The sequence below is a fragment of the Emys orbicularis genome, chromosome 16, assembly GCF_028017835.1.
Source record: "Emys orbicularis isolate rEmyOrb1 chromosome 16, rEmyOrb1.hap1, whole genome shotgun sequence".
Lineage (NCBI taxonomy): Eukaryota > Metazoa > Chordata > Testudines > Emydidae > Emys > Emys orbicularis.
This window is the reverse complement of record NC_088698.1, coordinates 13,729,345-13,745,158: the sequence shown is the minus strand read 5'-3', so window position 1 is coordinate 13,745,158 and position 15,814 is coordinate 13,729,345. Positions and strand designations below refer to the sequence as shown.

Sequence of the window (15,814 nt, the reverse complement as noted above, 5' to 3'; positions counted from 1 at the left end):
ACAACTGTATTCTCTTGTCAGACAACAACAGTTGTGATAAATGCTGTCTTTGAAGAAGTCCCTCCAACATTTTTTTTCTTCTTAGACTGAGAACACAAAGGAGAGGAAGTGAGGAATAACATATCCAACTAAAATTGCTGGGGTAATTTAGGTAGGTACTATGCAGTTACTCTAAAATTTCCCAAGAAAGCATGATTAAAATCTCAACTCTTATTTAAGGAGCCTAGAGATCTTTAATGGCCACTAGTAGTCAAAACGGTCGTTTATCACATCAGAAATGGGTGCCCCTTAACAGCAACCTGGAGGATTGGTTCAGTTCCAGTTCAGAGGGCAAAGTGCCTCTTACTGAACCATCAGTACTATGTTCCACAGCATCTAAGTGTTCCTTAGACTTCCATAGAATCTCCCTAATTATGCTTAACTTGCAATACGTGAAAAGATCACAACTCACATAGCCGTGGGTATATACAAAGCTATTGGTGGAGAGATTCTGGTATATGTTTACTTGAAATTTCTATGATCCTGAAGACCAGGAATGCCCCATAGTTCATGTGACCGACTACCCTCATACGGAATGGCTCCTGGAACACCTCAGACAATCCACTGCCACCTGGGGCACAGTCCAATCCCCCACCGAGCAGGACATTCACCTGAAATGTAACCCAATTGTGAGAGTCTCTCCAGCTATCTGATCCAGCCTCATGGCATCTTGCAGCATCCCTGAGGACAAGGCAGTCTGCTCAGGACTGGGCCCTGTGATGCTGCCTCTCAGGGGACCAGGCTCCTCAGGGAGAACAGGAGAGGGGGATCCTCTCACTGTCCCCTCAGCCACCCAACTAGGCCCCAACTCCTCAGGTGTGATTAGGTAAGGGATCTTCTCACAATTAATAGCAGAGAAGAGTCTGAGGAGATAGTGACATGTGGGGGGCCCTGCTCCCCAGTGGTGACTAGGAGAATACCCTCTCCCAGCTGCAGGCAGCCCATGGTGGGGCAGCACTTCTCTGCTCCGGGAAAGGTCACTAGCTGCTCCAGATGAGGTGGAAAGTCATTGATTTGCCTCATGCTGCCCTTTCCCCCCACCATTTCCCTCCCCTCAGTCCCAGCAGCCTGGAAGTGCGGGGGGGAGGGCAGGAAGGGGGGGGGGGTTGTCTAGCTCAGTTCTAGACAGCCCATGGTGGGAGGAGGAGGAGGAGGGCAGGTTCTCTTTCCTCAGACAGGTCCTTCATCCCAGGATGGGGAATTAATGACCACCCCTCAGGAGGTAGTTCGACATTTCGCTGGTGCTTCCTTAATCCCACCTTTTACTTTGCCACAGGCCAGGTGGCCTGGAGGGATGTCGCTCTCTGGCTCAGTTCCAAATGGCCCAGCAGGAGAGTCACTCTCTCACCAGGTAGACCATGGTGGGGGGTTTTCCTCTCAAAGCAGAGCCTCAGTCCAGGAAGGAGATCACTAATTGCCTCCCCTCAGGAGGCAGATGGACCATTCACCAGTGTTGCATCCCATCTCCTCCCCATCCCACTCCTCTTTCCCTTGCCTCAGCCTAGGGTCCCCAATGTAGGCCTTGCTGGAGCCATAGGGATAGCTAAAAGTATGAACCAAAGTAGGCCTTGGCAGAATACCAACACACTAGGTATCAGCTACCCACGTAAGCACATTCCTGACCTGAAAGGATGGTACACAGTACCCTGAACTCTCAAGTAACTACATCAACAAATTCCTAGAGAGTAGTACAGGAACACACAGACCCCTTGTAAAATAAGAAAGGAACAACAGGATAATAGATGAGGATTGAACTAGCAGGTACCAGGAGGGTAGCTAACATATGGAATGGAATACATAACTTGTTTGTATCAATATATGAAAGGAGAGCGGAAGGAGTGGCATCTTTGTATTGGCCTAGGGGATGACATCATGTTGATCGAGCTAATACCTTGTTGCAGGTATACATGTGTTAATACCCTGTAACCATTGAGCCGGGCACTAGGACTGTGCCTTGTCGAAAATAAACCTGGTTGAACCTTTGTCACCAAACCGAGCCTGTGGTCTTTTGTTATGAGCAACATCGAGGGCTGCTGAATCAACAAGCGACACTCTCTGCTAGTGGAGAACACACGGGAGCTCCAAGAACAGCAGCACTAATACCATCCACTTTCAGACAGTCTCCTCCCGGCTTTCTGCAGACCATGCCAATTTACTCATCTCCAACACAAAGATTCCCAGTAGGCACCAAGCACCACTGGTCTAGTAGGAGGAACCTTTTGGGTGCCAGCAGTCAGGAAACTATGGGATGAGGAGGAACTAGAGCTGTATGTTTCTCCCCCCCACACACACAGGGGGCTGGCAGTTCCAGGCCCTACTCCCTGATTGAAGGCAATGGGGGGGCCCCAGAGGGGCTACAGGGGCCTAGATCCACCATTACTCTTATTATTTCTCCTCAGGAAAGAATTCATTCCATTTTTCTCCTACTGGGTCCCCAAAACCTGCCTTCTATCCTAACCACACACATACTTCACCTCAAATACCCTCCCACCCACACACCCTATCCCCCTCCCCATCAGTCCCCTAAATAACCTTATTGGTGAACATTTGAGTGGACAGCAATCCTCAGTAGGGACAAAAGTCACACTGGCCCAATTTTTCCACCCACATTCATCTGTGTAGTACCTTACACTATGAGAATTCCCATTAATTGCATGAGATCACTTGTAGCATACAGCATGAAGATCAAGAACTCAGGGACTAGTCCTTTTCTTTAAGATTAGCAAATGTCGCACTGGTGAAAGAGAAAGTCATAAGGCCTGATCTAAAATCCATTGATGTTAATAGGAGCCTTTCCATTGACTTTGGGCCAGGCCCACATAACACAAGGAGCATTTGCTATTTTCTTGTATTCTATTCATGTAAAGTGCTACCAGAACACACAGTTATGGAAAGTTTCTACATTTGTTATACTTAACATTGCAAAACAGTTCCCATTATAGTCCCCTATTCTCATACACTTGTAACTTTCTGAAACATTCACTTTTTAAATATTTTTCATGCTTGGCCTATATCCAAAAATGAATTATTGTTTAAACTTTAAACAAAATCCGTGTTTGTTTGTTATGAGTGAAAAATACACATTTTCCCCACTCTAATATATTTACAGTTCCTACTTTCATTAACAAAGTCCAGCAGATGGCTTAGCCAGCCTCTTTCCTCTCTACTAACCCCAACAGGTGAGCCTGCAGGAACTGCTGGTGGGGCGGGAACTGATGACTATCAGGAGATCCTAATTAATTATTATGCATTTGTGGGGCTTTTTATAGCAGAGTGAGCAGCATAACAACAGGTATACTGTGAAACAGCATAGGGATTAGTAGCTTCAGTGAGGATTTTAACAAAGGCTAGAAAAAGGCTCTCTTGTAATCAAAAGATGCCTAAATTCATTATTAACACAAATGTGAGCAAGGATAAAGTGCCAGATTGCTTAATAGAAGAGCTCACCCAGCAACTACCAAAAGCACTGGGCAAACCGGCACAGGTAAGCAGAAAAGGTTCAAACAATTACTGTATTTTTAATCTAGGGCCAATGTAGTATATGCTAAGGTATTTCCAGGTGTTCTTTTCTGGATTAAGACATCTATTGTTACTTCACTGAATTCCTGAAAAATGTAACAGTATTTAGAACCTTCCATTTGCGCACGCACACACACACACCCCTAAAACAATTCCAGGCCTGAACAGCCTGTGTATAACATTTAAAATGACTCATAAGAAAAGAGAATAATTCCCTTGATGTGGAAACCATAACAATTCCCTTTTAATGTACATTTTTCTACAACTAATATACATACTGCATATGAAGTCCTGAGATCTGGATTGTAGTCCCAGTTCTGCCATGGACTTTCCTGACTTTTTGGCATTAAATATTCAATCATTATGTTGCACTGACATGGAATTTTGCGTGGAATTTGTTTTTAAATCAAGAAAAATGGACTGACTGCAAATTAAAATAAATGGACTCCAATGTGCAATTCAAATAAACTGATATGCCACTGCTGAAGTCAACAGCATTGTCCCTACTAATACTAATTCTGGATTTGACCCAGTGTCTTTATGTGAATCTTTCCATGTATGCAGGACGACAATTGAAATAAATGTAAAATTCGTTTCAGTGGGCTAGATTCTCATCAAGCCAAGATGAGAATTATTCAGATCTGTCAGCCCAGTGTAAATCTAGAATACAGCCCATTGTGTGAAGTTCCTAGTGCATACTCACTGCAATTTTCTGAATGTATCAATGTGCTTTCTGAATGTGATTTTCCAGCAATATTTTCAAAACATCTATTATTTCTAAACCAAGACCACCAAAATCAGTTGTGGTGTAAGTGGGTGCAAACATGGAGCTGAACCTGTTGTACATCAGGGCTAGATTTAAGCCAATATTTTCAGAGGCATTTTTCCACTTTTGCGGATTAAATCCATGACAAATCTAAAGTTTTAAAAAGAAACCATTTTTCAGTTATCTGAGCAGGAAAAACAGCATCTAATGTTTCTTAGAACATGCAAACATCCTTTTCACATTTTTGGAAGAGGGGTAAGACATTTATTTCAGTATTGTCAAAACAGGATGGGGAAATAAGAAATATGATCTAAACATAACTAGGTAATTAAACATGTTAAGTGTCAGCTTTCGAATTGAAGTGTAGCTTTTCCCTGAAAAGTGACTTTGTAACAATGGTATAAATGGGGCTAATATTCACTGTATGTGACTCCATGTGAGATTTGCTAAGTTCAGTCATTTTTCCAACTAACAGCCCAGCAAACTCAACTTGGACTTAGAGTCAAGCTGAGCATTCTTCTTCTCACACATCCCAGCACTAAGATATTGCAAGTCAAAATGTTGTCCTCAGTTACACAAGTGCAACCCTATTGCCTTCATATTCTGATTTCCATTTCTCATGTGCAACCTCACTAAAAGATGATGGATTTGCAGAGGTGTCAATGAGGTACTAAACCATGGCCTCTAGTATCTTTATTTCTGGTGATAATGTACAAGAAAGAAAGAACCCAGCCTGAGTTTCAGGACCCAAGTCTCTGGCTGAGTTTGTACTGCTGGCAGTTAGAAAAGACAACTTTGTGTTTGCAGGCTGACAATTTTACATGCAATCAGAGAGATACAATGAACATGAGACCATAGAATTAAGGCTGGTTGAAAATTTTCCATCAAAACTTTTTTTTTTTAAATGAAAAATTGGAGTTTCAACTAACTGAATTTTCATGGAAAATGTCTGTTTTATATGGAAGATCTTGATTTTTCATCAGAAACTGAAATTTTTAATTTTTTGACCAAAAAAAAAAAAAAACAACCAATTTTTCCACGGGGTCGGGATGGAGATGGCATTTTCTGCCCAGCTCTACACAGGAGGTCACGTTTAGAGAAGAACCAACTTTAATATCTCAGCCAGTGCCTCCTACTGAGATGTGGCTTTCCATAGCCACATACTGACATCTCAAATGTGGTGTGAAAGCAGATGGAAGCAGAAACTGGATGGTGAGGGAGAAGAATTGTTATTCAAACACAACTGAAATAGTAATGCAAAACTTTTTGTATAAACATGCTCCTCTTTCCAGAAGCAGCTCTTCTTTATACTGAAGACTTAGAAAAACCAAACTATTTTCAATGTGGAAAAGGAAATAAATGCCTGCTGTACAATGCAATACAGCCAGCCTCTGTCCCAGGTGACTACATGTAAAACAGCAGTGTTTAGGAATCAGAGGTTGGGGTTATAAGGGATTCTCTTGCATTTCCACAGAATTGGTTGGGTAAGGACTGATGGTTTAATTGCTGCCTGTGCTTCACTGATAGGCAGCCACTGGGGGAGGCAGTGGGGAGGAATAGAGTACATGCTTACAACATTTGATAGGAAGTTTTACAGTTAGAATCAGTGCTGCGTAAGTTTTTACTACAGATGTTTGAATTCATGGTAAATAATATTTGCTGTGAAGTTGGGCAATATCTCTTTATCTGACCAGCTCAACTTTTTAACCATTGTTGTTAGTATCAAATAACACAGTCCATCAAGCTTCTGCTTTGCATAGATTCTTAAGACTGCAAGACCAGAAGGGACCACTCTGATTATCTAGTCTGACCTCCCATATAACATAGGTGCTAGAACTTTCCCAAAATATGCTCTAGTTCAAAATGAATTATCTTTTTAAAAAAGAAATCCAACCTTGATTTTAAAACTGCCAGGAATGGAGAATCCGCCAAACCCTTGGTAATTATGCAAGAATCTTGCATAAACACAGCTTCTTTGGAAGCACCATCAAGCAGTAACAGAAACAAGGAGACACTAGTATATACATTCTTGCTGCCTCCAACCAAAGCTGACCTGCTAGATAATAAGTACAAGTCATAAAAGGCAATCATTGTTCGAGTTTTAGCAAAGGTAAAAAAAAAAAAAAAAAAGGAGCATAGCGTGTCTCATTACAAGCTTTCTGGTCATGTCCTAATAGAAGTGATTGGAGTACCCAGTACCAAACTACTCTCTGCCTGCCTCATTACCAAACCCATGGGGACTTTTTAGCACACAAAGATTCATGACTGCAGCACCGACATCAAGGTACTAAAACACCACTTTTAAACAGCTATTGCTCTCAAGAGCTTTTGCAAGGATCTGTTTTCTTCACTAACACCAAAAAGCTGCTGGGAATTGCATCAGATGTTTACTGAAAGACTGTTCGAGAAGTTTATATGAAAAATCAAGGCACAAGTTGCCTGTTTATTGAATTTAAAGAAATGGCTACGAAACTGGTTAGTGACACTCAACTTTTTCAGGTCAGAGTAGACTGTATTCGTCACAATTCATCACTCAAAACTAATTGGTGGCACTATCGTCCATATTAATATGCAAGTGAAAGGTGTAAAACATTTCCATAATTTAATAAAATAATTTAAAAACATGATCTACCCTCTCCAGTCCCTAAAGCAGCAGCAGCTTTCATGAATAATACACAGCTTGGTCAAGTACTGTACCACACTGACACCTTTTCATTAGCAGAGGAGCATTTTAGAAAATTGGATTCCCTATTCCATTCTAGGAAGATATATTCAAACAATAGAAGAAAGATGCCAAAGCTTGCAAGGTAGGATTCCCTCAGAATGCTGTCTGTACAATTAGGGTTAGATAATGCTACACCACCCATTGTAGTAGTGTGTTAGGGGTGTTCTTGACCAGGATTTTGATACTAATAATTGAAATTGAGCATTCTAACACTTCATTTGTAATCTGATTAAGTTACCAATAGTCACCAGGTGTGGGACCTTCTGCTGTGATGGACTAATTCCTACCTGTAGCTCATTTTCCACTAGTCTCACCTTCCTTTCTAAGACTCAGTTCTTTTTAAAACCAATTGAACAAGCCAATCTCTGACTAGCTAGCACAGTACCATTGGAAATACTGAAATATTAACTTCACTCTCTGATAGGCACAATTGAGTCAATTCAGTGAGCCAAATTCATGCCAGGTGTAAATCCAGGAAATTCAATGACATTACACTGGGAATTAATTTGCTTACTGTATCCCAAACTACTTATATTTTCCTCCCAGACCTTGCCCTTTTCTCTTACAATTGAAAACACTTTCCTCTCCATCTCCTGAGGTCATAATGTCAGTATAATTTTCAAGTTCTCTTAGCTTTCTTCCACATTCAGGCTTTTGGTAACTCCTGCCACTTTCCCTTCTGTATCATCACTAAAGCCAATCCTTTCTTCTCCATTCCTATTGCTTAAACCAGAGTACACAGCAATGGTCACTCTTATGTTTTCTCTGTAGATTCTCTTCCCCACCACTCTAGCTAGAAGTCCATTAAATAGAATGAGAATTTGCATCCTCAAAATTTGCAGTGTGATTCCCTAGAAACATCCTTTCAAGTCAATAGAGTGTCAGGGCACGCTATTTACTCTGCTGCTATGAATTGGCAGAATGTTGACTGACTGCATGTTGTTCTACTGAGTCAAATGCTCTACCTCATGACATATTCATAAGAAAAAGAATAAGTTAATTACAAAACAACATCTTCCAGTCTGAGTTTCAAGCTACCCCAGGAGCCCTGTGCATGGATCTTGATCACCCTCATGACATTTTACTCCCCAGTCTCCCAAGCAGCCACACTTCTATTGAGCTCCTGTGCAAGGGGAGGAGGAAGATCACCTGTTAACTCTTTGCTCACTGGGAGCTATTGTTCCTGCACAGACATACTAGAGAAACAACCTTGATGTTTCTGGTATTATGATCAGAAATGAAAAAATTAACAAAGTTGGTATGTAATTGGCCATAATTAAGCTTTCAATTTTACACCCGAAAGATAAACCGAGGGCATCTTCCCTTCCTTAGTAGTTTTATCAGTTTGATTGCAGAATCAAAAAAGACAAGTGTGTAAGGAGGACGTATGTTCTCAGATCAATTCCTCTATGTGCTGATTTTAAAAGAGAATGGGTGGGCATTTGAGTATATAAATAAAAGGAAATAAGGAACATTTAACTAAAGCTTTAATGTTTCCTTATTCTTTTTAATAAAGAACTTTATTTTATAAAAATAACAAAGCTTTAGCTCTCTGTGGCTGTTAAGTGAATGATGCACTTTCAGAAGCCTTTCATGATAGCAATCCAATTCCCTACGTAGTGGCAGAAACAAGGGTTGAGATGTAGGCAGGAGCAGCACCTTTAAAGGCAAGATGAGGTATTTGAATTTGATGCAGAAACAGACAGGAAACAAAATGAACAGATTGCAGGTCAGGGGACATGGGAAGTAGGCACCTACACCCAGAGCTTCAAATGTATTTATGCACCTAAATCCCATGGATTTCAATGCAGATTAGGGAACAAAATACCTTTGTGGATCTGGGCCCTGGACACTTTAGAAAAATCACATTAGATGCCTAACTGCATCATTAGGTACCCAAATGCCTTTTGAAATCTGGCCCTTAGTGACTTTTTGAGAACAGTTCCAACGTGTGTATGTCAGATAACATTGTGCAGCTTCCCCCAGCAGCAAAAGTCTTTAGAATGGTGCATTCTTGTCTAAAGTGATGTGCACTCATTTTATTATTTTTGGTAGGGGAGGGTGTAAATCAATTAACCCATCACTCCACATGCTTCCCTTCGTAGTCTGCTGCTGTTGGCATTATGGGGAGAAAAGCACAAGAAGGGAGTCTGTGCCTTCTGTGTTTCAGAGTAAAAGTTTAGGAATAAAATGGAGACCTTAACACAGGGATTTCTTTCCATGTCTCTTGAGAGAGTTCTCAGCACCATAACGTGCCAGGAGTCCATCTTACAAATGTGTGCTTAAGTGAGACGTCCACAGCCCACACTTCAGTGCTCAAGTTTCCACTTAGGGGGCTACAAGTGGGATTTTCAGAAGTACTTAGTATCGGTCTGGCACTGCTCCCATTAAGTTCAATGGGAGCAAAGTTGACCACCATAAAGCATTTTTGAAAATCCCTCCTGAAATTCATCCCACTTTAGAGGGCAGAAATGGCTCTGTTCCACTTAAATTCACACTTTCATTTTAGTCAGATGACAGTCACTTGTGTGTGCAGAGAGGCAACACAAAGCTAGTGCACCACTTAAGCCCTCAGAATAGGGTTTAAATCCAATTTAAGTGCTAATATAAGCACCATTGGCCCTCCTCTCTAGGCACCCCTGTTTGACAATAATCCTCCCATAGTATCACCCATATGGGAAAGGGATGGCAGCTCAGCTACTTTTTATATTTAAACAGTTAAAATCATTTGGCTAATTCCCACTTATAAACCTCCCACTATATTGATGCTGTATCTGAGTGTGTGTAAATAACTGGCACTCTCCCTCCTTCCCTAATTCTTGTTACCAAGGGGTTATTTTCATGGCTGGTCTAATGGACACCTGCTCCGTGGAGGCAAAATGGCAGAGCTTAGTGCCACCCATTTTCCTCTATTAGGAAACTAATCCTGATGATTCTTACATTTAATCAAAAACTACCCCACCTAGCGGTGTATTCTTTAGGGAGAGTTATATGGGTGCAGAGGAAGAGATGACCCATATGTGGGGAAGGAGAGCAAGGGAACTATGCTACCTCCTACAACTTAATACTGGCAAGGACAACAGCTGCAATGCACCAAATGCTAAAGTGCACTGCACAGCCTTAGTGTAGTGCTTTCTAAGAAAACAGTTCTACAATAGATGAGTAATGAAGGTAGCATCACCCAGCCCAAATGCTACATGCTAGAAGCATCCCTGGCTCATTAATAACTGTCCAGTTGGGCGATTAGCAGCACTATCTTTAAAAGTTTTGTATGGCACGTGTGACCAAAAGCATTGTGACTGGTTTGGGCACAGAGACCCCCTTGGGACTGTCACCTGATGTGCTGACATTACCTCTGAGCCAGTTTTCTTTGCCAGCTTGGGACTCCAGAACCCTGTCTTGTTGAGCCAGACACACTAGCCTGCTGCAACACAGACACTGAATCACACTCCCAAAGCTGCAGACTTAACTGAAAACAGCTCAGCAAGTACTCCTGTCTCCAGCACCCAGACACCCAGCTCTGAATGCAATCCAAACCCCAAAGAAATTTGCATTTACTCTGTATAAAGCTTTCGAGTAAACGCAAATTGTCCACCCTCTATAACACAGATAGATATGCACAACTGTTTAGTCCCCCAGGTATTAATCAACAAGCGATTTTATTACATATAAAAAGTAGGATTTAAGTGGTTTCAAGTAATAACAGACAGAACAAAGTAAGTTATCAAGCAAAATAAAACAAAGACATGCAAGTCTAAGCTAGGGTTACCATATTTAAAAAAAAAAAAAGAAAAAGGACACTCCACAGGGCCCTGGCCCCGCCCCAACTCCACCCCCGGTCCTGCCCCAACTCTGCCCCTTCCTGGCCCGGCCCCGCCCCAACCCCGCCCCTTCCCGGCCCCCTCCCCTGACCGCCCCGCATTCCCCCTCCTCCCTCCCAGCCACGCGAAACAGCTGCCCGAGTGCTACCGGCTTCACGGTTTGCCGGGCAGCCCCCAGACCTCCAGACCCTGCGCCCCTGGCCCGGCGCTTCCCCAGCGCAGCCGGAGCCCGAGAGGGGAAGCACCCGGCCGGGGGCGCAGGGTCTGGAGGCTGCCCGGCAAACCGTGAAGCCGGTAGCGCTCGGGCAGCTCAGCTCTTCAGCTACACAAAGCTGAGGTGTCTGGGGGGAGCAGCAGCCGCCACCGCGGGGGAATCCGCCTGCAGCTCGCAGCCTGCCAGAGCCGCTCTAAGGTAAGCAGGGGACTAGTATTTTCCCAGACATGTTTGGCTTTTTGGCAGTTCCCCCCGGACGGGGATTTGAGGACCAAAAAGCCAGACATGTCCAGAAAATCCGGACGTATGGTAACCCTATCTAAGCCTAATACATTAAGAAACCGATTACAGGTAAATCTCACCCTCAGATGTTCCAATAAGCTACTTTCCACAGACTAGACTCCTTCCTAGTCTGGGCCCAATCCTTTCCCCGGTACAGTCCTTGGTAGTTCCAGCTCAGATGGTAACTAGGGGATTGCTCATGACTGGCAGCCCCCTTTGTTCTGTTCCACCCTCTTTTATAGCTTTGGCACAAGGTGGGAATCTTTTGTCTCTCTGGGTCCCCACCCCTCCTTCTACATGGAAAAGCACCAGGTTTAAGATGGATTCCAGTACCAGGTGACATGGTCACATGTCCAGTGAGACCCCAAGCTTCTATTCTTCCCAGCCTGACTCATACAAACGCAGGAAGGCTCACAAGTAAACAGAGCCATTTACAACCAATTGTCCTAGTCGATGGGAGCCATCAAGATTCTAAACCACCATTAATGGCCCACACTTTACATTATTACAATAAGACCTCAGAGTAATACTTCATATTTCTAGTTTTAGATACAAGAATGATACAAATAGATGAACACTCAGATTATAAGCTTTGTAATGATACCTTACAAGAGACCTTTTTCATAAAGTGTATTCCAGTTACATTATATCCACATTCATAAGCATTCACATCCATAAACATATGGAGTGCAATGTCACAAGCACCCCCTGTAGTCACACCCTACACACTATTGTAACCTTTGTACAAAGTACATTTATGAGGAATCATTTGAAAACTAGATTTACTTGTCACTAATATCATGGTGAAATGGATGTAGAAATATTTATGTAAAGTAATGAAGTCCCCCTGTATGATGTCATTAGCATATGGTCAAAACCAGACAGCCCTGCTTAGGTAGGCAAAAGCTGTTAAACTGGCCTATTCTAACCAAAGTAATGTGTTTTTACCTTAATTTACATATAATTAATAAACAGCGTCCTCAAGACAGCAGAGGGAGGAGATCGCTGAAATTCAAGTTATTCTGTTTCCTGCCAACGAGTGGGGAAATGAGGAATCTGGTAGTGAAGGAAGCTCCATGCTCTGTCACCTACCTCACAGTTCAAATGAGCTTTACTTGCAGGGTGAGGAGCAGGAAATCCTTCAGAATATATAGTCTAAGGAATCCTCGAAGTGGATTAGAGAACCCCAAGTTCTTTCACCTAAACACCTTTGGGCATCTGGGCGAGATCCTAACCAAGGAAGAGTCAGTCACCCTCTTAATGGAAAACTGGGGGTGAGAAAGTCCATCTTAAACAAAGCTTTGAACCAAAATTTGCTAGATTAAATTTTAGATGGGTGGTTTCACTTTTATTTGCAGGTAACCATTTCTAACTCATATTTGAAATCATATTTGTTATAAGCTTGTTTTATTTTTAATCTAAAAAAATAATCTAGTGCTGTATTTAAACTGAACAGTTTGGTAACACCAGTTAAAGTAGCCAGCTGTTGGATATTGACTCCTTAAAAAGGGCAGCAATCCTTAATATCCCTCTGATATGTCCAGTCCTGGAACAATCAAAATGGGTTTTGGGGAAAATTCAGGGCTATGAGTGTGTGGAGTCACCATACCAGTTGTTAACCAAGGCTGGTAGAAGCCAGTGGAAATCTGTGGGATTGCAGGCAGACTCCGGGATCCAAAGCATCGGACCAGGGTTGCCCACTATATAGACAGCACATGCTTGTTGCTGTTGGTGAGTGACCCAGGCAGAGGAGCCACAGTGGCAAGGCATTGTGACGCACTTGAGGTTACAGGACAAGGGGTGGCAACTCCTCACTAGTATTGAATGCACCCAAGAATGTAACAACAAGCTAGGGTTAAAAAATTTGTATACAAGGGAGAATTCCAAAGCACAAACTGGTATTGCAGTACAAACTGCCATTAGCTGTTAATGGGATTTAGGCACCCAAGTGTAATTTGTGCCTTTGAAAAAATCTCCCCAACAATGACAAAGAAAAGCAATTTTCTTCTCACAGTATCTAGCGCTACAGATCTCTACTGATCAGCTGCTGTCCTTCCATGGCTCCAAAGACCCCTGCGCCATGTGCTTTCTCTACAGCATTGGCAAGATAGGAGACCAGGAGAACAAGGACTATTCCAAGCTGCTGTGTGATCTGATGAACAAACATCTGAAAATACCTGCAGACAGGTGAGCCTATACTACAGTGTGCCTGATTTGGGGTCTCCATATCTGTTAACTACTAACCCCAAACTACATAGCTCTTTGCATTACACTTTGTTGAACAACTTGTTTGAAGACGGTAAAAAATAAATATTTAAACTCTGTATTGACAATTGTCATAATAGGAAGGGGATAACCCTTTAGCACAAATGGTAGGAGGTTCTGTTGCTCTTCCTGTACGTAAGCCCAAAGAGACAAGACAATGTCTCTTTATTTAAGAGTAAATAATTTTTAAGGTAAGTTGAAATGATATGCACAAATTGACAGGAAGATAAGGAGAATATTGCAGATGCTTGACAGTTTACGGAGCATGTAAGTCAGATAGTAAAATCTGGAGAAGGCTTCAGGATTACAGGGATATTTGACACTGTAAATATGTTAGTTTCATTAAGTGAAATCCAGAAGTTTTGCAGGCTCTGTTCTCAGTATCTCTCTTCTCTTTCAGAATCTACATCAGCTACTTTGATATGAGCGCTGCCAACGTAGGCTGGAACCGTACCACCTTTGCTTAAGGCCTATGTAAAGTAACAGGTTATTCATGGATCAGAATTTTACTGAGTTAAGTGATTAGTGCTCACCATGGTTCCAGTCATACTTTCTGCATTGTGTGCGCAAATTCAAGGATCGGTGATTCCTTAGTAGCATGCTTACCTGTTGCTGCGTTAACATTCTTCTGCACCACACCTGTAAAAGAGAAATAAAGACTTAGAAAAAAAATGCTGAGTGTGAGCCTTATTACTTTTCAGAGACATGGGAAGATGGACACACTCTCTGTTGATCTGTATGAGAGATACTTCTTAATTGTACATTAGATTTGCTCCAAGTAAGATTAGTTGACTTATTAAATGTCAGCAGCAGCAACCTATCTACACAAGGTTTCACACAAGCTGCTAGTACTAGGGGGAAATTTGAGTTTTCATTGCCTAGACAAAGCCACAGAAAGAGGTGAGCACAGCACTTAATGCCTGATTAGATGGCAATAGAAATCTAGCCAAAGTTTAGCCCATCTGCACCAGGCACTTAGTTCTCAAAGCAATTTTAAAAGTATACTTTACAGTCAGACTTCAATGGTAGTTTTATCTGAGGAACCTGCTCAGGTTAATTCAGTTTAAAGAACCTGACTGGTCCAATTTGGCCCAAAATGTAGGCATTTGGTTTTTTTAAGCCATAAACATAAAGCCAACAGAAGTTGGTCAATGTTCGTGCAACATTACCACAGTCACCAGATTGTAAATGGCCTTCCTAGCTTTGTTTAGCTGAACGTGCAGCCAGTTAACCTTTGAAGAAATACATATGGTCAGCTGTGGTGCAGGGTTTTTGGGTAAGTGAATTTATCACCAATAATCTTGTCTCCTGCCTGAAACCATCTAAAGATTTATATTCGTCAGTATAGCAGCTGAAGACTGGTTTTACCCAAACAAGCACAAAACATTGGAGTCTATCATGAGAGCTTTTCCAATGGAAAAAGCAACAGAGGGTCCTGTGGCACCTTTAAGACTAAGAGAAATATTGGGAGCATAAGCTTTCATGGGTAAGAACCTCACTTCAGATGCAAGCCAATGGAAGTTTTCTTTAAACAAATAACCATCCCCCTTTAGCACCAGCTTCTAAACATTGCAGTAGTTCAGGGTCTCCAACACTACAAACTCACTAGAAACAAGAGTTATTCCAGCTAGTCAACTTTCCATGTTCATGAAGAAAAATACCAGATGTAAACAACATAAAAGTAGTAAAAAGTCAGTAATTTAAGCTGATTCAGGTCTTGATCTAAAGTATGTTATATTATGTATAAAAGGCACAGGCCATCCACCCTCTTCCCTCCAACGCAAACATCCTTCCAGCACTGTGGATACTCTACCATAGTTTCCCCAACTCCGTTATCAATAAAGTTAGCCAAGGCTTTTACATGTCAACCAAACCCTCCCCCACTTCTGAGACTCTCAGATATTAACAGACTGCACAACAAATAAAGATCTTCTTCACTAGGAGGCAGCCTCCATCTCAGTCTCAGGCTAATCCCACATCAAGTACATCATTTAAGAAAGATTCTGGGGGAAGGCAAAGAAAGTTTATCTTTCTAATGACCACATCCAAAGTCTTCAGGCAGAGAGAAGGACAAGCAAGAAGTGGAAGACATAAGAGAACACAGAGACCTAGGAAAAGTCAAGGAGTAAGTAAGAGTAACTCCCCACCCCCATAGCAAATAGCACCCTTTCCCACACTTAGAC

At 42.1% G+C, this 15,814-nt stretch overlaps 1 protein-coding gene across 1 annotated transcript; it reads left to right on the top strand.

Annotated features, from left to right (window-relative positions):
• Positions 1–3,415: 3,415 nt before the first annotated feature.
• LOC135890478 (macrophage migration inhibitory factor-like) lies at positions 3,416–14,098 on the top strand. Its single transcript, XM_065417901.1, has 3 exons — positions 3,416–3,523; positions 13,381–13,553; positions 14,032–14,098. The coding sequence occupies exons 1-3, from the start codon at positions 3,416–3,418 to the stop codon at positions 14,096–14,098; spliced, it is 348 nt and encodes a 115-aa protein (XP_065273973.1).
• The last annotated feature ends 1,716 nt before the right edge of the window (positions 14,099–15,814 follow it).

Excerpts from the sequence above, each read along its gene's own strand:
- LOC135890478 (XM_065417901.1), top strand. The coding sequence starts at position 3,416 with ATGCCTAAATTCATTATTAACACAAATGTGAGCAAGGATAAAGTGCCA. Across the intron at positions 3,524-13,380 it reads CACTGGGCAAACCGGCACAG|TATCTAGCGCTACAGATCTC; the intron begins GTAAGCAGAAAA and ends TTCTTCTCACAG. Across the intron at positions 13,554-14,031 it reads CTGAAAATACCTGCAGACAG|AATCTACATCAGCTACTTTG; the intron begins GTGAGCCTATAC and ends CTTCTCTTTCAG.